Genomic DNA, 26,599 nt, shown 5'->3' on the forward strand with positions numbered 1-26,599 from the left:
CTTTTTCCATGTGACATTTTTTTAAAAAATGTAACTCATATATACTAGTGAACCAACTAAATTGAGAGATAAAAGAATACGATAATGAAATATCGAGGAGAAGGAGGGAGGGTTGGAAAGGATAAATAGAAAGAGAGAAACAAAAGGAATCAAGACAAAGAAAATGTTTCAGAAACTTTCTATTTTATAGGTTGTCAAATATTTACAAAAGACTGATATATCTCCTTGGAAAAAGACTTTGAAAATGATTGCTTACTTATGATCACCCTAGAGGCCTGGTGCACAAAATTCATGCACTCAGGAGGTCCCTTAGTCCTGCCTGCTCCCTCTCACAGTCTGGTAGCCCTCGGGGATTTCTGATTGACTACTTAGGGCCGCTCCCTGGGGTGGTAGGGGAAAGCGGCCCTAAGCTGTCAGTTGGATATTTTTAGCACTTCCACAAAAGCAGGAGAGGCTCCCGCCACCTCCACTGCACTCACCAGCCATGAGCCCAGCTTCTGGCTCAGCAGTACTCCCCTGTGGGAGAGCACTGACCACCAGGGGGCAGCTCCTGCATTGAGCGTCTGGTCCCTGATGATCAGTGTGCATCATAGTGACTGGTCATTCCACCATTCGGTCAATTTTTATATGGGACTAGAGGCCCAGTGCATGAAATATATAAATCATATGGTCCCTCAGCCCAGCCTGCACCCCATCCAATCTGGAACCCCTCAAGGGATGTCTGACTGCCCGTTTAGGCCCAATTCCAGTGCTCTCACAATCCAGGACTGCTGGCTCCCAACCACTTGCCTGCCTGCCTGCCTAATTGCCCCTAACCACTTATGTCTGCCAGCCTGATCATCCTCTAACCTAGGGGTGTCGAACTTAATCAGAGAAGGGGCCAAAATCTAAAATCCAGCCTAAATCGCGGGCCGAATGGTTTACTGAACAGTCATAAACTGACAATGTCATAAACTGACAGCGGAGTGCAGTGATGACAGCGCGGTGCGGGCCACATTGCAAGGCCTGGCGGGCTGGATTTGGCCCGCGGGCCTTGTGTTTGACACATGTGCTCTAACCAATCCCCTGCCAGCCTGATTGATGCCTAACTGCTCTGTTGCCAGCCTGATTGCCCCTAACTGCCCTCCCTTGCAAGCCTGATTGCCCCTAACTGCTTCTGTCTGCCAGCCTGATCACCCCCTAACCACTCCCCTGCCAGCCTGTTTGCCACTAACTACCTTCTCCAAAAGCCTTGTCACCCCTAATTGCCTTCCCCTTAGGCCTGGTCACCCCTAACTGCCCTCCCTGCAGGCCTGGTCCCTCTCAACTACTTTCCCCTGCAGGCCTGGGTCCATCCCCAACTGCCCTTCCATGCAGGCCCAGTCACTCCCAACTTCCCTCCTTTGCTGGCCTGGTTACTCATAATAAACCTCCCCTGCATTCTTGGTCACCCCCAACTGCCTTCCCTTGCAGGCCTTGTCCCTCCCAACTGCCTGCTGGCCTGTGGTGGCCATTTTGTGTTCACATGGGGGTGGCCATCTTTGACCACATGGGGGTAGCCATCTTGTGTGTTGGAGGTCAATTTGCCTATTACCTCTTTATTATATAGGATAGTATAGGGTTCTCTTAACACTGCCATTTAAATAAATCTGTCTGTTCGCCTGTTATAAACTTAAAACAGAAGAGGGACCATGTTTTCTCACTTTTTACCTACCCTTTCAGTCCAATCATAATACCTGGCACATAAAAAGTTCTCAGTGGATATTTGTGGAATAAATGAAATGATGAATAATTTATACTTTCAAATGTTACTGATTATATAAATGTTTGACAGCCTAATAGTTTTTTTTTCTGTTCTATTTGGAAAATAGATTTCTAATTTATTAATATTTCCTTATTGTTCATCACATTTGCAAAGTAACTCATGCAAATGATAAGACCCAGTTGCCCATGGATATGCTGAAAGCCATGGTCATGATATCTTCCTCCATGATCTAGCTTTCCAGAAAGTCTGTCAGTTGGACTCTATCACCCTTTAATAGGGGATTATTTTAAACCTTAAGGAAACAAATGTGGTGTGGAAATAAAAGGAAACTTATGCCTTTCTTGTTTGCTTTTCTTTTTTTTTCCTTTTCAGGGTAGATTTGGGGTTTGGTCATTTAGAAGTGAGATAGGGTTAAAATATAGTAAGTAAAGATGAAAGTAAAGCATTTAATGAAAGCAGGAAGCAAAGACCAGAGAAAAGGGATTAAAGTATAAGGAAGAATTAAGGTGAGAAACCAGATAAAGGAAAGAGTGAAAGGAAAGAGATCAGCACATTATTTTACACAGTTCTATTCTATCTAATAAATAGGGGATATGCTAATTGACCATCACACCCTCACAAAGATTGCAGCACCCACAGCCAATAGAATATGCTAATTGAATGCCATGTCCTTAAAGATGGCAGTACCCATAGGCCCAACATGGCAGCCCCCATTCTCCTCAGCCCTGCAGGGGTGGCAGGCATGACTGGGCCTGCCCAGGCAGGTCTGGCTGCTCCACACACCTGCCTCTGGAGTTCCTCAGTCCCTTCAGCTCCCAGCCCCCAGGGCCAGCCTGAGGCGCAGGCAAGCCTCAGATGTTGGCTGCCCAGTCGATACCTGAGGCTCAAGTAACCAGGGCTGGCAGAGGCTTGTGCTGCTGGCAGTGGCAGCAGCAGAGGTATGATGGGGGCATTGCCTTCCCTTGGTCTCTGGGTCGTCTCCCACCCCTGAGGACTCCCAGACTGTGAGAAGGGGCAGGCCAGGCTGAGGGACCCCCCCGCTCCAGCGCATGATTTTCATGCACTGGGCCTCTAGTATATACATTTTTTTTTCCTGATAAGCTATATATATATATATATATATATATATATATATATATATATATGCTAATTGTCTGACCATCCAGCTGGTTGCGATGACACGCATTGACCACCACTCAATATAAGATTTGCCGATCTGCAGTGACTTGGCAGTGGAAGTTCTTGGTGATGCACCCTGAAATCAGAGAGGAGGGATCCTGATTCCTCACAGGGCTGTGCAATTCCACTTTTGGCCATGGATTGTGTTGTTGCTGGGGCACTGTTGGCCCCAAATCTGGTTTATTGCACACTTGTGTTTGCGATCCACACCCCATAAGACAGTAACTTTGCACAGAGTATCCTCTTGAACTTCGGGGCCCCTTTGGGGATGTTAGAGAGCCAATTTTGGCCGGACCCCTGCAGGCCAAGCCAAGAGACCCCAGTCCTACCCTGCCAGCCACATTCTAATTAATTTCCTTTCAATATACATGAATCCATGCACTGAGTCATTAGTTTTTTATATAATATTCACTCTGATATAATCCAAATGTTATATAACTTAAGAATGAGGTTCCTTAGATTCATTAAATGACTAACCTTCTTTGGTACAATTGCTTTGGGTTTCATCACTGAAGTCTCCACAGTCGTTGTCACCATCACAGGCCCAATGGCCTGGGATGCACCTGCCGCTGGAACATCTGAACTGATGATCGAGGCAGGAGTGAACACAGCCAACTTCATCACTCCCATCCCCACAGTCATCATCTGGGGAGAAACATCAATGCAAACCCAGTGAAAACTGATGGAGGCAGACAAGTTTTATTATGAAATATATGAATGCTATTCCCCTCGGAGTTTTCTTTTGTTATTAAGAAAGGCACACCAAATTGGTGGTCAACAGTGGGAAATTATTTTCTTTTTTATATTGCTTCACTTCTAATTTGATACTACTAAATTAAGAGAAAGAATCCTGACTTTGACTATTGAAGCTTAATTTTTATTTCACTCATAACTGATCAACCACTTACTGACTAAATCTAAGCAGCATGATATAATTATGAAGTGGGACAACAATGGTGACTGTAGGAATTTCTTGAAATGAAATAATTAGCAGCATAATTATTGTGGAAAGTTATTATTTTGATTACCATACCCATGTATCTGATACAATATTATATCAGAATATTGTATCAGAATTTATTAACTCCCATTCAATCCCTCATTCCCTATTCTCCAACATGAGGGCCATTATGTAACCCTCCCCTGCCACTGGGTCCTAAGTGTGTATTTACACTGGGAAATTGTTGTACACTATCATTAGCAATGGTTTATATTTTTTATTAGCATCTATTGCAGAAAGGGAAGGGAGAGCAATATAAAGTGAAAACAGGTTACATTGAAATCAATAGCTGAGAATGAAATCAATAGCTGAGAATTATATCTAATTCATTTACTGTATTTGGCATATTCAGAATGATAATACAAATGAGTATAAGGGGGAAAAATCATTTGAACATAATAAGCAAGGTGACAGAATTGAGACCATCTGGATAATTATAAAGTAATTTATACACTACTCCATCCTGGGTTACAGAGCATTTTTCATATATACCTTGGGGAACCTGCATTGTCCAGGTCATTTCTTCAATTGTCCCCTTTTCCCTTCATGTTTGTAGACTTACACTGTGTCGGCATAATAAATGAAAACAAATGCCTATCATAGCCCCAGGGGACAGATACCGAGCTCCATTATCCTTAATGCTAATCCCTATCCCTGCACCAGCTGCCCTCTCACCACTCATTCCAGCCATTGTGCTTGACTCTGCACGCCTCCCTCTGAAGGAGGCGAGGCAGCACAGACAGCCAGGCCCCCAATCACATCAGGGCAGCACAGTGCACGTTCAGTACTTGCCAGAGTCGCAGTGCCATTTGCTGCTAATGCACCTTCCACTTTTGCATATGAATTGAGTTAGTGGCTCACAAGTTGGGAATTCTGTGAAAGATATAAACACATCCAATAGGAAAGATGTTATAGACTGTGCTTGACTTCATCTGTATCTCATTTGTTAATTTAATCAGAGCTCCACTCCTGTTTTTTCCCCCCCAAAACGATACAGAGGAAACATTAAATAAACACATATAGTGACAGTGACTTCTTGAGATCATAAGATACACACACATTTTTAATATCTTTTAAATGAGCACTTTCCAGTGACTGAAAACCAAGGAGAATCATCTGCTGAAGGACTTTTTGGATTCAGAATACTGTGAGTAAAAAATAGATGTCAACTGTCTGCACCAAGGGACTCAGCCTCCTCTCAGAGAGTAACAGCCGGGTGAAGCTCTGTGCTCCAGTGCTACAAAGTCACGTGCATATGTTAAAAAAAAGAAAAAAAAAAAAAAGCCTTTTCTCAGTACAGAGAGCCAAAGTATGAAAGTTAGATCTAACTTTGCCTCTGAGAGATGTCAACATCATAAGTTGAAAGAGAAAACAAAACAAAGCACCTCAATAATATTAGTTTAATTGTTATATGAATTTTGAATAAATTTAACTTTCTGAATACCACAAAGTGGGATTAGAGCCTAAGTATTATTCAAAGATAGGTGTAAGAAGGAGACAATCACTGATATGTAGAGATCTAAGACTATATCAAAGAATAGACTAAATCATATGGCAACCCAACAAATCCTCTGACATAATAAAAAAAAATGTATTGGAAAGAAAAGTGAAAATGTCCAAGGTATGATTTAATCAATATCTTTAAGAGAGTTATCTTTAGTTAACTGACAAGATAATGAAAACTTACATTTATGTTTCACAAATCAACATGAATGTTGCCCAAATATGTTTTCTTCCTTTGATAAGTATATCTAATGTTTAGAAGCTGAACAGCGGACATGAAACAGAGTATCTACAAATTATGGTTCAATGAGTTAGCAACTAAATCCAGACTGTAAGATATGATGATATCTGATTTTCAGAAAAAGAAATTATATAATTTTACTATTTATAAAGAATTCCATCAAAAATTAAACCTAGAGTTATCAGAAAATTTAAATATAGGGCCCCTAACTTTTCACTAATGTTGGAAAATACTATATCCATAATTCTTCCATATTCTATCACTAGTACCTCATGGAGACAGAGAAACGATGTCTAATGATAACATAGTTTACCCCTAAAAATAAAACAAAACTCAAGTTCTTAAAACAAATTTATTATCTCCCTTGTCCTTCTATATTAGCTTTAATTTAAAAGTTAAAAATGGTATCTAAATATTTCATTTTTTTTTCTGAATTCTTGTTCTAATAAAATACCATTATGAATTTTTATGGAGTATTTGGCAAAATTTTTAATGTTATACATAATATTTTCTTTCTTGATTTTACATAAATATTTAACTTTGATTTTCCTTGGGTCACAAATTGCAGGATACTTGAAAATATTACCTGATTTACTATGAAAAAAGAAAAATTATGAACCAAAATGGCTTACATTTTATCACATTACAATTACAGCAAGAAAACTATGTTTTATTTCTGTAGTTACTTCAACCTCATCAAATATTTATTATGGATTAATGGACTGTTAAAAAGTCTTCTATTTTTGCAGGTAGTGTGCTCAATTTGTTTATTATATCTTTCACTTAAAATTTATTGCCAGGTTATATGTATGCTATTATGTAAATTACAACAATTTTCCCTCTCTCTCAAGGGCAATCATGGTTGGTATAGTACTTATATTCATCAAGTATACAAAGCTTAGAAGAATGTTTCCCAGGGAGGTAATTTTCAGATCCAATTTATGTTTCTTTCCTGTGTCAGCTCATTTAAGCCTTAAGAATTTTCTTACTTGTTCCTCCTTGACCACAAAATGGATAATTCTAAGTAACATATTACTGAAGTCTCAAAATCCAGTTGTCATAGATTTGAAAGTATTAGTTGATATTCTATATGTATGAATTTGACCCTCATGATTAAGTATGTGGAGATTCAAATTAAAATAAATAGGAAGGTAGGAACATTATAAGGTTCCTAGGTTAGAAGAGTGTAAACCTAAAAGAGACTATAATATATTATGTATTATTATTTATCAAATATGATGTTCTAGGTTAGCCACATATAACTATTACCTACATTATAACCAACAGCCCAGGAAATGTTATTGCTAACCCCATTTTGTAAAAAAAAAAAAAATACAGTGTAACTTGCCTGAGGATATATTGCATAAACAGTAAGTGTAAGAGTGAAATCTTACTAATTCCAACAATACATTATTTCTTCATTATACCATGTTGATAATACAGTCATAAAAAAAGAGAAATTTTTTGAAAAAGGTGAAAAATTTAATTCTTTCTATGGCTTATGCCTTCCATTAAATCTAATTCTGATTTTTACCTATTCAATATGTAATTAAATATAGTTATGGGAAATAATGCCCTTTAAAATCACATAGGTTATAGAAATATAGCCTTTGACAAAATATATATATAACATTATTGATACTGATACTAGTTGTGGCTGTTAATATTTGGTATTTACACAGGACACACTTCAAAAATCCAATAAGTAAATTAATTTTGGAGAAAATCATAAGAGAACAGTATACCACAAATTGTCTTCATTTTTTTGCTCTTTCATTGTTACATAAAACCTAATTTTATATATCTTATATAGTGTTGTATATGGAGAACATAGGCTTTGTAATTAGGCAAACATAAATTCAAATTCTGGCTTTATTACTAACTAGAGGCCAGACGCATGGATTTGCACTGGTGGGGTCCCTCAGACTGGCCTCCGGGAATCAGGCTGGAACCAGGTCTCTGACATCCTCCAGGGGTCCAGGATTATGATAGGGTGGTTCTTGGATGACACACCCTGGAATCAGTCTCCATCCTATCTGGTTCTGGGTGTGTCATCCAGGAATGCAGCTACCAAGTCACCACAGCTTGGAAGCTCCTGCATTGAGTGTCTGGCCCCTGGTGGTCAGGGCACATCATAGCTACTAATCGAATGGTTGAAGGGTCAGATGGTTGCTTAGGCTTTTATATATGTAGATTAATTTGTGACCTTGAGCAGGTGCCTAACATCTCTAATTTACCTATTCTGTAAAATAGAGTGAAAAGCTACTTCAAACTTTTATTCATTCAAAATATTTTGAGAACTTTAGAGCAGATAGAGTTCTAATTTTTAGAGATATGTCACATATTGGGTCGGCAGCTAAGTAATTGCGGGTTTCACACACATATGGCTTCAGTTGAATTTTTAGGTTTGCAGACGTAGTACAAATGTAAAACACATTTTGTTATTTGATAGTTGGCTATTCAGCTGTTAATCAGTAAAAAAAATTTTTTGATCTGTTTTGTAGTTTTCGTTTGGCGTTCGTTGAAAAATGGAAAATCAAAAGGAACATTTTCGTCATATTTTGCTTTTTTATTTCCGCAAAGGGAAAAACGCATCGCAAGCTCATAAAAAGTTATGTGCTGTTTATGGTGACGAAGCCTTAAAAGAACGGCAGTGTCAAAATTGGTTTGCCAAATTTTGTTCTGGTGATTTTTCACTCAAAGATGAAAAACGCTCTGGTCGTCCAGTTGAAGTTGATGACGCCCTAATCAAAGCAATAATCAATTCGGACTGTCACAGTACAACACGTGAGATTGCAGAGAAGCTTCATGTATCACATACATGCATTGAAAATCACTTAAAACAACTTGGCTATGTTCAAAAACTCGATACATGGGTTCCTCACGAACTGAAAGAATCACAGTTAGCGCAACGCATTAGCAGCTGCGATTTGCTAAAGAAACGTAATGAAAATGATCCATTTTTAAAACGACTGATAACTGGCGATGAAAAATGGGTTGTTTACAACAATATCAAGCGGAAAAGATCGTGGAGCAGGCCAGGTGAACCAACTCAAACAACATCAAAAGCTGATATTCATTAAAAGAAGGTTTTGTTATCAGTTTGGTGGGATTACAAAGGAATTGTCTACTTTGAACTCTTATCACCCAACCGAACGATCAATTCTGATGTCTACATTGAACAACTAACGAAATTAAACAATGCAGTTGAAGAAAAGCGGCCCGAATTGACAAATCGAAAAGGTGTTGTATTCCATCATGACAATGCAAGGCCACACACATTTTTGGTCACTCGGCAAAAATTAATGGAGCTTGGTTGGGATGTTTTGCCACATCCACCATATAGTCCTGACCTTGCACCATCTGATTACTTTTTGTTTCGATCTTTACAAAACTCCTTGAATGGTAAAAATTTCAATAATGATGATGATGTCAAATCGTACCTGATTCAGTTTTTTGCTAATAAAAACCAGAAGTTTTTTGAACGTGGGATTATGATGCTGCCTGAAAGATGGCAAAAGGTCATTGATCAAAATGGGCAATACATTACAGAATAAAGTTATTTAGTTCCATGAAAAAATTGTCTTTGATTTTCTTTTAAAAATCCGCAATTACCTAGTTGCCGACCCAATAGAAAGAATGAATAAATGAGTAGTATTAGGCACTGGGAATTCAATGTTCAACACTCATTTATCAGAGTGCTTGCAGTCTGGTAGGTAAAAGCATTTATTATAATTAAACAAGTGATTTTAATACATATTTATATTACGATATATTCAGTATAAGGTGTTATTGAAACAAAAGCAGAAGCATCTAATCTTAGATATTGTATCCCAGAAGAAGTGTATGCAAGCTGATATAAATGATATACTCAAGTTAAATCAGATAAACAGGAGAGGAAGGAATGCTTTTAGGATATTCCAGAAAGATGGCATTCCTGAAGGCACAGAAGTCAGGGTATATAAAATATTTGAGAAACTATAAGAATTTCAGAATAGTTGCAATAAGGTGAAAGAAAGGAGTAGTAAAATTTTTGGAAATAATCATTACATATAACAAATAATCACGGTTATATAATATATGTAACCAAAACCTTGAAATTAAAAAAGAAACAAAAAAACACCCCAGAGAGTATGCAGAATGAGACTAATAGAAGAATTAGGAGAAATTAGTGAGTAGTTCTGGCAATATGGCAGACAAATAAGAAATGCTGGACATTTATACCCTTTAAAATTAGTATATTATCATTAAGAATAATTTTTATCAAATTACTTATACACTCCATGTTGACTTTTAGTGCAAATATGTTTTGGGATTCCTTATACCCATTACTATCATTGATTTTCATTCATAATTTTGATATAAATGTTTCACAAACATCTCTCATGTATAAGTAGATATATAATATCTAGATTTTATACATTTCATCTTATCCTGATTTGTATCCTATCTAATAAAAAAGTAATATGCAAATTAACCATCACTCTGCTACACCCCCAGCCAATCTGGAGTGAGTATGCAAATTATCCCCAACCAAGATGGCTGCAGCCACTGAGTGAGCAGCGGGGAGGCTTGGATTTCCCCAGAGATGGAGGAAGCCAAGCTTTTGGCATAACCTTGCCGGCCCAGGCCTCTGCTTAAGGCTACAAAGTTTGAATTATAGACAATAAATAAATTTGAATAGAAATGGCTACCACCATAGAGCAAGCAGGAGGCTTAGCTTCACTCAAGGCTACAAAGTTTCAATTGTAGAAGATAAATAAACCCAAGATAACAGGGCTTCCACTTGGGATGCAGGGGGGAGTGGCCAGTCTGAAAACCACCACAGGCCCCTTACCCAGGCCACCCTATACCCCTAGGTAATCCCCACCCTGATATGGGACACCCTTCAGGACAAACTTGGTGATCCCCACTTGTGCACCAGGCCTCTATCCTATCTAATAAAAGTAATATGCAAATTGACCATCACTAACAACAAGAAGGCTGCCTCCATGTGGTCAAAGATCCTGCACCCATGTGGATACAAGATGGTCACCACAAGATGGCCAGCAGGGGAGGGCAGTTGGGAGGGACCAGGCCTGCAAGGGAGGGTAGTTGGGGGTGATCAAGCCTGCAGGGGAGGGAAGTTAGGGGTGTCCAGGCTGGCAGAGGAAGGAAGTTGGGGGCAAGCAGGCCTGCAGGGAAGGGCAGTTAGGGGCAAACAGGCTGGTAGGGGAGCAGTTAGGCATCAATGAGTGTGGCAGGGGAGTGGTTAGGGGATGATCAGGCTGGCAGGCAGGCAAGCAGTTGTAAGCCAGCAGTCCTAGATTGTGAGAGGCAAGAGTTTGGAGTCAGGCTGAAACTGGTTTGGCTCAGTGGATAGAGTGTTGGCCTGCAGACTGAAAGGTCCCAGGTTCGATTCCGGTCAAGGGCATGCACCTTGGTTGCGGGCACATCCCCAGTAGGGGGTGTGCAAGAGACAGCTGATTGATGATTCTCTCTAATCGATGTTTCTAACTCTCTATCCCTCTCTCTTCCGCATTGTAAAAAATCAATAGAATATATTTATAAAAAAAAAAAAAAGAGAGAGAGAGAGAGGGAGAGAGTTTGGAGTCAGGATGCCACAGGCAAGGAGCACCATAAGCCAATGGAAACAGAAGAGTCATAGGAGGATTCTCCCCTAGCGCTTTCAGAGCAAGCCCTGCTGACAACTCCATTTTGACTTCCTGGCCTCCAGATAGGTGAAAATAAAATCTCACTGTTTAAAGCAATCATGCTTGTGGTAATTAGCTGCAGTGGGTCTAACAAATACTAATTGGTAGGGAATGTTGAAATCACAGAGTTTAAATTGTGAGGTCTTGTTTTAACATAAGAATCACATGAGGCATTGTTCGCAAAATACTGGTTCCTGAACTTTAAGACCTGAATTGGAATCTTTGGGGGAGGAGCACTGGAACTTGGGTGTCTTTATTAGTAACACACACATCAAGTGATTGCTATCCTCAAGCAAGAGGTTAGGGAAATGCTGACATAGATCAAGGAACTAAAGGTTTTTTTTAATAATTTCTGCTGTTGCTTTCAATATACTTTGCCAGGGCTTGCTTAACTCCCCCCTTTTCTGCAGATAAAGCCTAATTAAATATGTACAGAAGCCCTCGGTAAAAAGACAAATGCAAAAGCATGGCACATACCTACAAGAATACTAAGAAGATAATTTAACAGGAGCCTTCAGACCATTTTAAACAAAAAGAATAATAACGTTTAAATATAAAGGTGTGGGAAGGAACAGAACAAAGACCATCTGTGATACAAAGCATAAATCAGCAGGACAAAGACAGGATAAAGAGCTTCTGTTTCTTTGGTTTATACCTTTTTTTATGAAAATAATTATTGTCATATTGGAGGGTGAAAAACAAAGCTTTCAATCAAAGTAAATGGAAAAATTATCTTCATAGTAAGATACTTATCAAATAATAAAGCATCAACCATTTTTGATCTCTGAGTATTGACAGTTATTTTGGCATACATGGAAGACAAGATCGATAAAGACTGGAAGAAGGTAAGTAAATTGCCCTAATTTCAAAAATCAGTGAAAATTTGAAAACTGTGGAGAGGTGAAGTTTCGGCATGTCTCTGACAATAGTTCTAGGATAAATGTGTTAAAACACTTTGTCAGCATTTATAAATATACTGTTTGCTCATAAATAAAATAAAAACAAGACATAGCAAACTTACTCTACTTTTTTTTTTTTTGCTGATACAATGCTTCCATAAGTATATATCATGAAAATGCAATAGAAGAGTATAATACCTATGTTTTTGCAAAGTTTTTTAGAAATCTCATGATAAACAACGTGATAGAAAACATGTATGTAAGATAACAGTAAACTTAGGTGAGTAGTTGGTTCAGAACAATATTCACAGTTATAATTGCTAGATCCATTTTCCCCCAGAAGGATGTTTGTAATTGCTCAGCAAAAGGGCCATGACTGTGTTTCCACAGCCTGTCTGCAAGGAGTGTTGTGGTGCCTTGAATGTAGCCAGCCCTGCAATAATACAGGCAGACCACTCTCCAGCTGTCCCTCAACCATCCATTCTCTTGTCGACATGTAGTTAATCCAATTATTTAAGAACAATGTTTCTATATCAAGGGCCATCACCCAGAGTCTGTGTCATTGTGTTGCTGTGACAAAATGGTTGGATCAGAGAAGGTGTCTCTGTAGCTCTGAGACTTCAATGCCTGGTGATGCAGCAACTCACTCAGGCTCCCCTGCTAGCCTTGACATCCATAGGCCTTTGGTTTCCAGCGGACACCAAGGGAAAAGAGAATTGAGTGAGGGACCTCCGCCTAGACACTTAAATGTAGCTTTTCTGCTGCTCTGAGAAATGCCTGCTGGGCATGACAGAGCTGCAGATTCAGAGAGGGGGTCAGAGATGCTGCTTTTATTACCCTTACTTGACATTCCTCCAGTCCTCCACTGAGCTTCAATGTTCTTCCTCTATGAAAGACACACTTTATAAAATGTGGCTACATTTTAAAAGCAAATATGGGACAACTAAATTCCACAACGTGGTCATCACCAGTGGTGCATTGAAGGTATTTTGCACTAGCTTGCAAGACTGAGGTTCAGATTTTTAAGGATTCTATGAGTCACTTGTTAAGCACACAGCCATTATTAAAAAATAAGTTATATAAATTTACAATTCAGTAAACCATGTTCTCCAGATTCATATTTTATAAATTAGCTGGCTTTTGAGGTTATTTACATATTTTGTATCCATCTTGTGGAAATAATGGGAACATAACATAACAAAGGCCATATAATACAAATCCACAGTTAACAACTTATGCAACATGGCAAAGCAAAAATTGTAATCCTCAAATCAGGAACAAACAGGAAGTCCACTTTACTGCTCTTTTTCAGTATAGTATTAGAAGTCCTAGCCACAATAATCAAACAAGAAGAAACAAAGAGCATTTAAATAAAAAATGAAGAAGTAAAATTGTCTTTATTTGCAGATGACATGATACTGTATATGGAGAACTCTAAAGATTCCACCAAAGCACTATTATAGCTAATAAATAAATTCAGCAAAGCAGCAGGATACAAAATATTCAGAAATTGGTTGCATTTTTATATACCAGTAATAAACTAATAGAAAAAAAAGATAAAATATCTAAGAATGAATTTAATCTAGCAGATAAAAGACCTGTATTTGGAAAATTCCTGAGACACTGAAGAAAGAAACTGAAGATGATACAAATACATGAATGAATATGTCATGCTCACGGATAGGTAGAATTAACATTGTTAAAATGTCCATATTACCTAAAGCAATCTATAGATTCAATGCAATTCCTATCAAGATACCAATGGTGTATTTCACAGAACTAGAATAAAACTCCTAAAAAATACACATGGATCCACAAAAGATTTCAAATAGCTATAGAAACCTGAGAAAGAAGAGCAATTAGAGGTATCTTGCAACCTGATATCAAACTATACTACAAGGCTATAATAGGCAAAACAGCATGGTACTGGTATGTAAACAGACACATAGATAAGTGGAACAGAATGGAGAGCAACAAAATAAACTCATGCCTACATGGTCAATTAATATATGGCAAGGGAGACAAGAGCATACAATAGGGTAAGAATGATCTCTTCAATAAATGGTGTTGGGAAAATTGAATAGATACATGCAAAAAGTTGAAATTAACCACCTTCTTAAACTGTAAAACAGGATAAACTAAAAATGGATTAAAGACTTAAATGTAAGACTTGAAATCATAAAACTCCTAGAAAAAAACATAAGCAGTAAACTCTATGATATTTCTCTCAGCAATATTTTTTCTGTGGGCATAGGACATAAGATTAAAAACAAATAACTGTAACTTCATCTCTGTAAAATGTTTTCACACAGCAAAGGAGACCATCAACTAAATGAAAAGACTACCTCCTGAATGGGAGAACATACTCACCCAATGGTACATCTGATAAGGAGTTAATATACAAAATTTATAAAGAACTCATATAATTAAACACACAAAAGCAAACAAACAATGCAATTAAAAAATAGACAGAGGATCAGAATAGACACTTCTTCAAGGAGGACATACAGAATGCCAAGAGACCTATAAGAAGATGTTAAGCATCACTAATTGTCAGAGAAATGCAAATAAAAACCACAAAGAGATATCACTTTACACCTCTGAGAATAAATCAACAAACATCAATCATTGGGTATGTTGGATCCATTTGTTTTAGCCTAGGAAATGGTACTGCCCCATGAATAGTATATATTCTGAAGTTATCATGAAATATATTTTTAGGCCCAAAAGGCTTGCTGTTATGTCAAGACATGAATAGCCTTTGGGGAGAGATTATAGTGATAGAATCTGCCATCTGACACAGGATCTACTAATACCATGTTCACTCACAACTTACCACAAGATGCCATTTCATCTGTCTTGTCACCACAGTCATCTTCCCTGTCACACAGCCATGCTCTGGGAATGCAGCGCCCGTTTCCACAGGAAAACTGGTCCACCTGGCATGTTCTGGCTATGATGGCCAATTAATTTGCAAAGAATAAATTTAGAGGAGTTTTAAACAACGTGAAAGATACATAATTCAATATTCCTTTCACATATTATATTGCCATATTAGATTAAATATTTTGAAAGTAAATTTTTATTTAGTTTATAGAATTGCTAGCTTGCTCGTCTTCTCTAAAGTTCATGGGCAAATGAATATATGGTTGAATTAAATTTCATCCAACTTTTAATTTAAAGAAAAAAAGAATGTTGCTGAGCATTTACCAATAAACCAAGGAAACGTTTGCAGTAACGTAGGAGGAAGGGTTTGAAGTCTATCTCAGGACATCTAGTTTCTAACCATAGGGTCTGCATTATCCTTTTCCTCTATCATCTCAATGCATTTATTTCTTGATCTTTAAGTGGTCCAATATGCAGAGAGCAAGAATGAGGAATATATAATTGAAACACACATTGAGACCTAAGATGGATTTTTTAACTCACTTTTCAGTACAGGTGAATAAAAATGTATAATCTTTTAATCAAAGTACCAGTATATTAATGTACTGTGCTTTGGGCTTCCTTGAGGGTTTCAATGAACACACACACGGAACTTTGCTTTCTACATTAGCCGAAGGCAGGTATTTAAAACTATTCCATTAAGAGGCTATGTTCTTTCTACAAGGTGTTTGATTACCATTTTCTCCTACAATCAGGTCAACTTTTGAAAGCACAAAAGTTTAGATAGCATCCCTCTTTCCCAAGGCCTTAGGTTGTTACATTAAGTGTTTGATTTTATTTTTTCTCTTTTTATCCTCTAAGCCACAAATATGTCTTTCTGATTACCAGTATCTCATCCATTTTTTCTTTTTATTGGACCAGAGAAAACAGATGAAAATGTTGGGAAGGATGTACTTAAACTTATTAGTATTGGGGTTAGATGAAGAGAGGGCAGATAAGGAACAATTCAGTTATGGACTTTGTGGCTATGATAAGAGAACATTATTTAGATTACACGTACATTTCCTCTTGTTTCCTGGATTTGAGAATCATAAGGTTGTGTTTATTATTCTCCACAACACAGTGCCAACTTAGGTACTAATTATTGGTATAAAATAGAATGACTCAAAGCCAAGTCATCCAAACACTCTAAAATGGGTTCCTAAAATCTGGTTTTCAGAGATCATTTAAAATAATTTCTTAAAAGCCATACTCTAGTTACTTTCTTTTAAGGAAAGTATACCTGCAATCTAGAGATAGATATATATTTTTTGTTAGTGAATACTTTAAAGATTCCTAGAGAAAAACAAATGAGGAAAAAAAATTACTGGCTTGATTTGATATATTGGATTGGATATACCATTTTTGTTCTCAATGTCTATAAGTAGAAATATCAGAAAATGTATTATATATCAAAAATTATATTATATATATATATATGTATATATATGTATATATTTGCTTTCTTATGTGAATAAGGGTCCTGAATCAAATATTTGATGTAATATGAGATTTTTCCTTTTTTACATATTGATTGCTTTATACTAATCAATTTTCAGTATCCCAACAAACATGTATGCTTCTGAAGTTTGCAATGTTGGATTTCAAGTGGGATTAAATATTTCTATGTTGTCTCATTTGGCCAATTCTACAGATATTCTATTATTATTCCAACACTTAGATTCAATCAACAAAGTCCCTAGGTAATTTTAATTCAGCCATGCCTACTTGAAAACAACAACAACAACACACACACATATATATTTTGTATATATATATATATATATATATATATATATATATATATATATATAAAACAACAACAACACACACACACACACACACACACACACACACACACACACATTTAACTTTTGATTGCCCTCAACTGCCCGCCCCTGCCGGCTGGATCACCCCCTAACTGTTAAGATCCATTTAATGGGAGTTCCCCTTACCTTACCCCCTCACCCCCGCCTCAACTTGTCTTCTCTTCCATCTTTCCTCCTTCTTCCCATTGTTCCTCTTTTATTTCTTCCTCTCTCCCTCCCTACCTCTTTTTCTCTTGCTCACTCCACTTTTTCTTTCCTACGACTCTCTTTTGCTTTTTAATTCCCCTACCTATTTCATTTCTTAATTACTTATTATTTTTTTGCTTTAAAGAAAAATATATTATCACAGATTTTATCTCCATCAAATTCTAATTAATCCATAGTAAGAATATATTCAACTTTCTAATGCAATCTTCTTTTATTTGATGTTCTTATGCCCCTGTATTCTCTCCTGGTCCTTCAAGTTTAATTCTGACAAACCTTTCTTTTGTTAGGAATGCTATGGCGATGAGAAAGGACAACGAGGAAGAATTCCCAAGAGCCTGGTGTCACCTCATTAACTCTGAAGCTTGAAAAACTGCTATAAACTATTACTGCAGAGTAGTTACTGGCTTATCATCGAAGGATAGTATGCCCTGAAAATATATGAATTCATTGTCTATTCTAATCTTAGAGAAAATGAGCTGTTTAGTTTACTGAGAAAATTGAGCTGACCTCAGAGGAGAAAGACGTTTCATTCCATAAATCTACAGGTACTGTCTGCCCTTATGATATAATCACCTTGACTAAATTAGCACTTTCTAACTACTTGATTTGTAACAAGAAGACACAACCTGCACTTTTCTGTTCTTGTTCCCATCAGATCTAAGTTAGTCTGGAGGTGAGATTAGCAGGGCTGCCCCAGAAGACTCTAATTTTGCAGCAAATGCTGCTCTAATGAAGAAGAAATTTACACCTCCTCGGTGGAATTGCTTATCCAGCAGAGAAACAGAAATTCATTGTCACAATGTGAATGTTTTCTCCTTATCACTAATTATGCTTCTTATGCAGTCATGTAGCAGTGAGAAATCCCACAATGTAAAGGAGCAATAAGGAGGAGGAGAACAGAATTTAACACATTATTCTTAATCCATACCTTTGCTGTATTTTAATCAGATCATTCTATTTAAACAAAACCTGTTATATCAAAACTAGAGGCCTGGTGCATGAAATTCATGCATGGGTTGAGGGTGTCCCTCAGCCTGGCCTGCACACTCTCCAATCTGGGAACCCTCAGGGGATGTCTAACTGCTGGTTTAGGCCCGATCCTTGCCAGCCTGATCACTGCCTAATTGCTCCCATGCCAGCCTGATAGCCCCCTAACTGCTTGCTTCCCTGCACTGGCTTGATCTTGCCTCTAACTGTTTGCTCCCCTGCTGGCCTGACTGCTCCTAACTGCTTGCTCCCCTAAAGGACTGATCACCCCTAACCACCTCTGCCTCAGCCCCCACCAACATGGCTTTGTCTTGAAGGAAGTCAGATATGTGGAAGATGTCTGGTCAACCCAGTATAATTAGTATATTACCCTTTTATGAGTATAGATTCTCTCTTTTTCTCATATAACAAAGTCTGACTTTTTAATATATTAGATTTTTTTTACAGAGTAGAAGGGAGAAGGAGAGGAATAGAAAGTTAGAAACATCGATAAGAGAGAAACATTGATTCAGCTCCCTCCTGCCCACAACCAAGGTACATGCCTTTGAAGCTCTATCCAAAACCAGTCATGGCATATCAGATTTTCTTAATGCATCTATATCTGTCCAGTTTTAATTCATTCAAAATTATAGGTGGATATAAAGAGAACCGATATTATGTAATTTAACCAGAGTTCTATACTGTGGGAAAATGCTTGTCTGAATTACATGTAGTAATTGAATCCAAGGATCTTCATAGTTACTATGAGAGAAAAAAAAAATAATTTCAAATCTAGCTACTTCTCATCTTTGGACTCTGGGTCTCCCTCATAAGTAGAAAAAACTTTTTTGTGCGTGTTGAGGGAGAACAACTAGCCCCTGACTGTTAGCTTTTTTTCTGCCCACTGTGTCTATGCTGGTTCCTCTTTCAGGCACATTCTTCACCCTCTATTCTTTTTTCACTTCAGCCCCTTCAATCTATGCTGATCAACCTTTTATTTTTCTAGTAAAACATTTAAATCACCTGAAAAATATAGGAAATAATATCAATAATATCAATAATACCTGTTTGCCATCATATAGTTGTATCAAATCTGAATATAATATTTTATATACTTGCTACAAATTATTTTATTTAGGAGAAAAATCATGGTTACTTTTGAAGTCCCCTATGTAATTATTTTCAATCACATGCAATGTATTTCTTTCTAGAGGTTATAGCTATTCTAAATTTTTCTTTTTTTCCTAGACATACTTTTTAAAATCCTATCCCTAAAAATTTTTATATCAATGAACACAAACAAAATTGTCTTGCATTTTTATACTTCATAGGAATGGTATTTAATTATTTATATTTGGCAACACATTAGTTTTTTAATTGTTTTTGAAATTCATTATTATTTATATTTGAGTTCCAGTTTATTAATTTTAAATATTAATATCATCCCACTATGGGAATCTAACACAATATATCTATACATTCTCCTGTAATGAGTATTTGAGTTGTTTTTATGACTTCAGTATTGCCAGCATTCGGGGAATGGAAATTTTATTCATGCTTCCTTGTGCATAGGTATTATTAACTCAATTTTGGAATTACAGACATTTATTTGATTTGGCTAAACTGATTTCCAGTGTAGAAAATCACCAAGTATGTATGACAGTTCCTTTTTTATCCACAATCTTGGCAATGCTTGGTTTTATCAAACTTATTTTTCCTAATTAAATGGCTTGCATTGCTATTTAGGCATTATTCTTATGTGTTTTTAAAGGCCTAGCTTGGACATCACCTCCTTCAAGCCTTCCCAGACTATCCAAAAACTACATTAGTTGCTCTAATGTGCTCCCTTATGGTTCAACTTAGCACTGTGAATCCTGCATTAGAAAAACCTATTTACATGTCAATATCACCATTTTCACTCTTAGCTTCTTAAGGAAAAAATATTGAGTATTTTTTCTCATTCTATCTCCAGTGTCATGGTAAATATTTATTGAATTAATAGATTTGTGAGGCAGAAATCCCAAAGGAACAAAATAGGAAATTAGTTTCTTGTAGGAAAGGATTTTCCTTTAGATATAAAGTAGTCACAATGCTAATAGCTACAGTACAGTGGATTCAATTACAAAATAATCCCCCTCTGGGAAATCTTTTATCTAGGATTCATGTTCTTGTATATATACCTATACTGAGAACTATATAGAAATGACTCAGCTAGGGAACATATCTATTGTATGTACCATTTTTTCCTGTATGATGAGCAATGTGATCTGTTTATTTATTTTTGTAAAACAAAATGGAAATACATTGTAACAACACAACATACTTAGTTTTCAAAGTTAATAGGTACATTTATTTTTCTCTTTACTCCTTTTATTCAATTTCCTGAGGTGTACAGTGATCAAAATACCTGTCATGAATACACGGACAAGAAAACCTAGTACTGAGATGTGGTACTTAAAAGTATGGCCATTACTTAGATTGGCACTTGAAATGTAAAAAGTTGTATACTGTCTCCTTTGAAATGTAAAAAGTTGCATTAAAGGTCTAGAAAGTCTTAGAAATCTTATTAATTAGGATTGATTGCTGCATTTGCTATCATATGCAGAATTTTCACTTTTACTACTATATATAGCTAGTTAACACAAAATACTTCTTTAAAAATCATCTAGAAACAAGAGGAATTAAAAAATTAAATAGGCCCTAGCTGGTTTGGCTCAGTGGATAGGAGCATCACTCTGCAGACTGAAGGGTCCCATGTTCAATTCTGGTCAAGAGCACACGCCTAAGTTGCTGGCTTGATCCCCAGTAGGGGACGTGTAGGAGGCAGCCAATCAATGATTCTCTCTCATCACTGATGTTTCTATCACTCTTTCCTCTCCTTTCCTCTCTGAAATCAATAAAGATATATTTTTTAAAAATCAAATAAATCTGGCTCAGTGGTTGGGCTTCAACCTATGAACTAGGAAGTCAAAGTTCAATTCCCAGTTAGGTCACATGCCTAGGTTGTGCTCTTGATCCCCAGTTGGCATGCAGGAGGAAATAAATCAATGATTGTATCTCATCATTCTCTCTCTCCCTCTCTCTCTCCCTCTCCCTCTCTTTCTCCCTCTTTCTTTCCTTCTCCCTCTCTCTCCCCACCCTTTCTCTCTTAACTCAATAAAAATATATATTAAAAATCTAATTGAAATGAAAGAGACATGACATTATGAAGAGTCAGCAATCCCTTTGATTTTAAGGTGAAAGCAAATCTATCTGTTTAGGATATAATGACAGACTGTGATTTCAATCTGAACCTTAGAAGAATAATAACTGCACTGGCTTAGAAAGATATTTTACTGTGATTATAATAAAAGGCTACCAGGCCAAAGTTAAATTGACCATACCTAAAATTCTAGCTAATCCTCAGGATGATATCATTTGATAAAAGGATCAATGATCTTGAAGAAAGAATTCATGGATTGATTTTAACTCTAACTAATGGTGTGAGTTAAGACAAATCCCTTCTCTCATGCCTTCAGCTATGAAATTAATGGGCTTGAAGGCAGGGGCCTAGGACAAGTCTCTAGAGGCCCTTATCCAACCAGGTGTCTTTTGTAAAACAACCTTATAAGACACACAAAATATCTTGGAAATGATCAGTTATTCTAAAATATTAGACTATGCTTTTTATCAAGGAACAACAGAATAACTAGCCCATGGATCCTCAGCAAACAGGTCTCTATCGAAAAAACTGAAAATAAGATGGAGGCTAGGATTATGGAATAGTACTTGTTTTGTTCTTATCATGTTGTTATTTAGTTCACAGTAAAAAGCTCTTTGGAAACAATTTCTTGTTAAGTCATAGTCCTTATAGAACTGAAATAAATATCTGAGTAAATTGAAGTGCAGAGAAGTACCAATCTTTCTAAGGAAAAAAACAAGAGTTCAAAACAAGGCTTTTTTACTCTGGGCCTTTTCTTTATATGCTTCCTCATGAGTTTTCACTAACATATTATAGTTATTATTTAGTAATGCTTATTTTGGCACAAAGAGGAGTTGAGGTGGTTGATATAATTTGGTGTCGCTGTGTGTAATGATTGAAAAACAGATTTTACTGATCATATCAATATGAAGCATCAAATGCACTACCTTTTTTTTATCGTTTATAGAGAATCACTAGGCTGCTGCTAGTCAGTATCATTTTTCAACGTTTATCTGACTAACAGTGACCTTTCTGCCACACCATTGTAACCTGTATCACAGATTGTATATTTCTATTCCACAAGAATCTGGCTAGGGATTCAAAGATTTATTACAATGGGATACATTATATGGAAATATAAATAGGCTTAGTGATGGTGGGACTTCATGGTAGAGGGTGAAAATCCTAACCTACATAAATAATGTTCCAAGAACAGAAACTGTTCACAGAGGAATTCTATAGCAGACTAAATAAAATATATAAATTATTTTTTCAACGTAAAAAAAATGTTCTCCTTGTGAGTGGCCTACATCCCAGCATGTAAACAAACCTCAACTTCCTCTGCCAAGTAAGATTTAGCAGGGACAAGTCTTGTCCAACTAGTGCATCGCCAGTCAACCCATATGGGTAGAGAAAGTGCCAAATTACTTTGAGAGCAGAGTCATGCCCAAAGATCAATTAAAATATAATTTGTATTCTAGGATTTATGGAATTAAGTGTTGAATTCATTTACTATTCCAATAATCAGAATACAACATTAGGAAAGTTCACTTTAGTTCAAAGCACTGACCTGCATTTTTATGGAGATTAACTTTGGAAGAGATTTATGTAACAGTATATATCCCAGCAAATGATTACCTGCACAAGTTTGATTGGATTCGTCTTCATTGCCCCCACAATCATTAGCTCCATCACAAAGCCATCTCTTGGGGATACAGCGATTGTTCTTGCATTTAAATTGATCATCAGGACAGCTATGATTGGCTGGGGCAGAGGGTGGAGGGAGAGGAGAAGAAAGTTTAATGATATGAAATTGGATAAAATTATGACTATTTAAGTTAGAGTTATGGAAAGGTTATAGTAATTGTAATATTAGAGTATAATAAAGTAATAGCTTCTTTCATCCAGAGTCTCATATTTATCAAAACTATTACTATTCAAAGCTCCTTTAAAATATAACAATTAAATAGAAGACATCAATTCATTAAATCTCATATAAAAGTAAATATATACATGTCTTCATTAAAACCAACTATATTACTGACTTTGGTTTTCTAACCCTTAACACAACAGGTAACTAAATTTCAGAGTTTGTGTTTGTTTTTTGTTTTTTTACCAACCTCAAATTTTAATATACAGTACAGGAAATATCCATCAAATAATTTAATCATATATAAAAATACATTTAAAACCACACATTAACTCAAGTAGTTCTTGAAATATTAAATAAGCCTATTTTTTGTTATGCTTTGTCCAACATTTCTTGAGACTGGAAATATCAAAAAAGAAGAAAGCAAAGCATCAGCTCAGACCTAGAATTGGCTAAATATGGGGTCCTGCATAATTTTAATGACAAAATGGATAACTATGAGTTTCGTCCCCTAGTACAAACAAACATGCAACCACCAAATACACTGAGGGCAACAGCAGTCCTCCAATGGGATGCTGTACAGAGCTGAGGATTTAGCCTCCAATCTCTAAGCACAACAGGGGGCTATCTTAAAGTTAAACTAATGTGATTATTTTTCCTCCATCCTTGAGGCAAAACTCCTAAATGAATTGGCATGCTCTTTAATATTTGTTTTAGAATTTCAACATTCTTTTTGAAGTAGTTTTTTTTTTTTTTTTTTTTAAAGCCCAGTAGTTGTACTCTGTATAATAAAAATAAATTTTGGCATTCCTTATGCTTAGAATTTAAAAAAAAATGGATGTTTTATCATGCTGTTGCAAAGCAAATGTATGCTTTTCCAGGCAGTTTCTAAACACTTTTTCTTTAAAGTAGCTTCGGTGATAAAGTGATTTTATCACTGTTTAGAAAGTTTCCATTCATGTTTATTTTTTTAAAAAAAGGTGAAAAAGCTTTATGTTGTCTGGCATTTGATCATATTACCATTTTCTACTCACTTCAGGGACTTGAGCAAAAATAACTACTCATGAGAATAAAAGTCATCCAATATATCAGGGTATCTGAAAGAGCTAAGATTATGCATAAGCAATTCATTGAAGCTTGATCGGTGACCTTTGCAATTTTCATCAGGGATGTAAATCAGAGTTCTAAATGAAGGGGCAAATATAATCCATAGCTTTGTGAGTTTGAGTTGGGATTCAAGGTCAAAGGTTGTGAGTATTTAAAACCTAAAATAATTCCATGAAATGAATTACATAGTTCTGGAATATTCACCATGGAACCCCAGAAATAAAATGCTGCTCAGAATCGCTAAAATACTTAGAGATTACCCCATATTGCTGGAAACTGACCATAGGTGTTTAGTTTGTTGTTGCCCCATTTACTTAGTCACTTATTAATCCACTACTAGCCCTGTGCACGAATCCGTGCAACAGTAGCTCTCTGTGGGGCCTGGCTGCTCCGTGCCTGCTGCCCAGAGCTCTCCACAGCCCAGAGGCTCTCCACAGCCCAGAGGCTCTCCATGGCCAGGGGCATGGAATGCTTGCCTTGTCACCACAGCGACAAAGCAAGCATCCTCCAAAGCCACTCACACTGCCCGCTTTCAGCGGCCAGCCACCCCTGGGACTGGGGGACCCCGGGGAGGCTCAGAGGAATGGGCACTGCCATCTTGTGGCCATGGGTGCTGCCATGTTGTGGTGATGGATGCTGCCATCTTTGTGACAATGTGATGGTTAATTTGCATATTATCATTTTATTAGATAGGAGGTACTAGATATTGTGTTAGACTAAAAACGATGCTTCAATAAAACATGTCTCCTCATGAAGAAATTCACCTATTAGATGCACCATAGAATTTAGCACACAATTGCACTGAGCTATGGAAACTGCCATAGTAAAGGGATATAATAGGAGATATTTAACTCAAAGCTATACTGAGAGAAGATTATTTTGGTATTCAAAAGGGACTTCTCTATGGAAGTAATGGAAAAGGATGGTGAATTCCACTGCTAGAAACAGAGTGCAATGCATGTCACAGGGGTGAGTAATTACCTTTTTTTAGAGATCTACTTGTAGTTCAACTTGATAAGGACAAAAGGTTAAGTAGATTCATGAAAGACATTTAAGGCTAAGAATGTAAAGACAGGATATAACATAAAGTGTCTTATATGTAAGTCAATGAATTTTAGAATTTAACTTGATTATGTAGTTACTGAAATATCAAGACTAGATTTTCAGTATTTATTTATTTATTTTTAAAATATGTTTTATTGATTTTTTTTTTTTTTTTACAGAGAGAAAGGGAGAGGGTCAGAGAGTTAGAAAGATTGATGAGAGAGAAACATTGATCAGCTGCCTCCTACACACCCCGGACTAGGTATGTGCCTGCAACCAAAGTACATGCCTTTGACCAAGATTGAATTTGGGACCCTTCAGTCCTCAGGCCAATGCTCTATCCATTGAGCCAAACTGGTTAGGGCTAGTTTCAGTGTTTAAATGTCACTCTGGAAGTAGTGTGGAAAGTGGGCTTTAGTTAAGGAGGGATTCTGGTGGGAATAATAGCAGGGAACTTGCTCTATTAATCTAAGATAGGACTCTAATTTAGTCAGTGAAATTGAAAGGAGGTAAAGATTAAATATTAATTATTTAGGAGGTAAAAGAGAGAGAGTTCTTTGATAGAACTTAATATGGATCATGAGTGAATTAGAAGACTCCAGGAAAACCCCATGCTGTAGGCTTGGGTTATGAGGTTGTACATGATGAAAAAAGAGAAAAATACTGACAAGCAATTTTAATGCTATAATTAATGGTACAAATATAATACTCCTGCATATTCAAAAGGAAACGTGTTTCTTTGTGAGTTGGTGAAAAGAACAATCTCATAAATAGAAGCATGGAACTAAGGCTAAAGCATGGATATTGTGATGAAATATTTGTACTCTGAACAGACACTGACTAATTAGGGAGCTGATATGTAAGGAGTATTCATTAAAACCATGAATAAACACAGTGATTTAGAAGTGAGGCAGCTAATTTAATCAATAAATAATACATCATTTGTGTAAAGTAAGTAGGAAAAAACACACCTGTACTCTTACATAAAAATGCTTCTTTCACTCCAAAATTGTATCAACTATTATTTAATATTTTATTTGAAGTTTCACACTTTATAGTATAGATATTAATGAGTTTGAAAATAAGAAATGCATAATGTTGCAGTCAGACCCATGTTTGGAAATTAAAAGAAAGTAGTGCTATGTGTATTAATGACAGTTTATGTATTAAGCCTTTATGCACAATTTGAAAATATCTTTTAAAGTCCATAT

At 36.6% G+C, this 26,599-nt stretch overlaps 1 protein-coding gene across 1 annotated transcript in view; it reads right to left on the reverse strand.

Annotated features, from left to right (window-relative positions):
* LRP1B (LDL receptor related protein 1B) overlaps positions 1-26,599 on the reverse strand; it is a 1,553,318-nt gene that overhangs the window by 582,383 nt on the left and 944,336 nt on the right. The window contains exons 17-20 of the mRNA XM_084892846.1: positions 23,006-23,131; positions 15,096-15,212; positions 4,716-4,796; positions 3,401-3,568 (exon numbers count right to left, since the gene is read on the reverse strand). Coding sequence (XP_084748972.1) covers positions 3,401-3,568; positions 4,716-4,796; positions 15,096-15,212; positions 23,006-23,131 — 492 coding nt within the window. The remainder of the gene's footprint in view (positions 1-3,400; positions 3,569-4,715; positions 4,797-15,095; positions 15,213-23,005; positions 23,132-26,599) is intronic.

This window comes from Pipistrellus hanaki, assembly GCF_964339955.1.
Source record: "Pipistrellus hanaki genome assembly, chromosome: 8".
Classification (NCBI taxonomy): domain Eukaryota; kingdom Metazoa; phylum Chordata; class Mammalia; order Chiroptera; family Vespertilionidae; genus Pipistrellus; species Pipistrellus hanaki.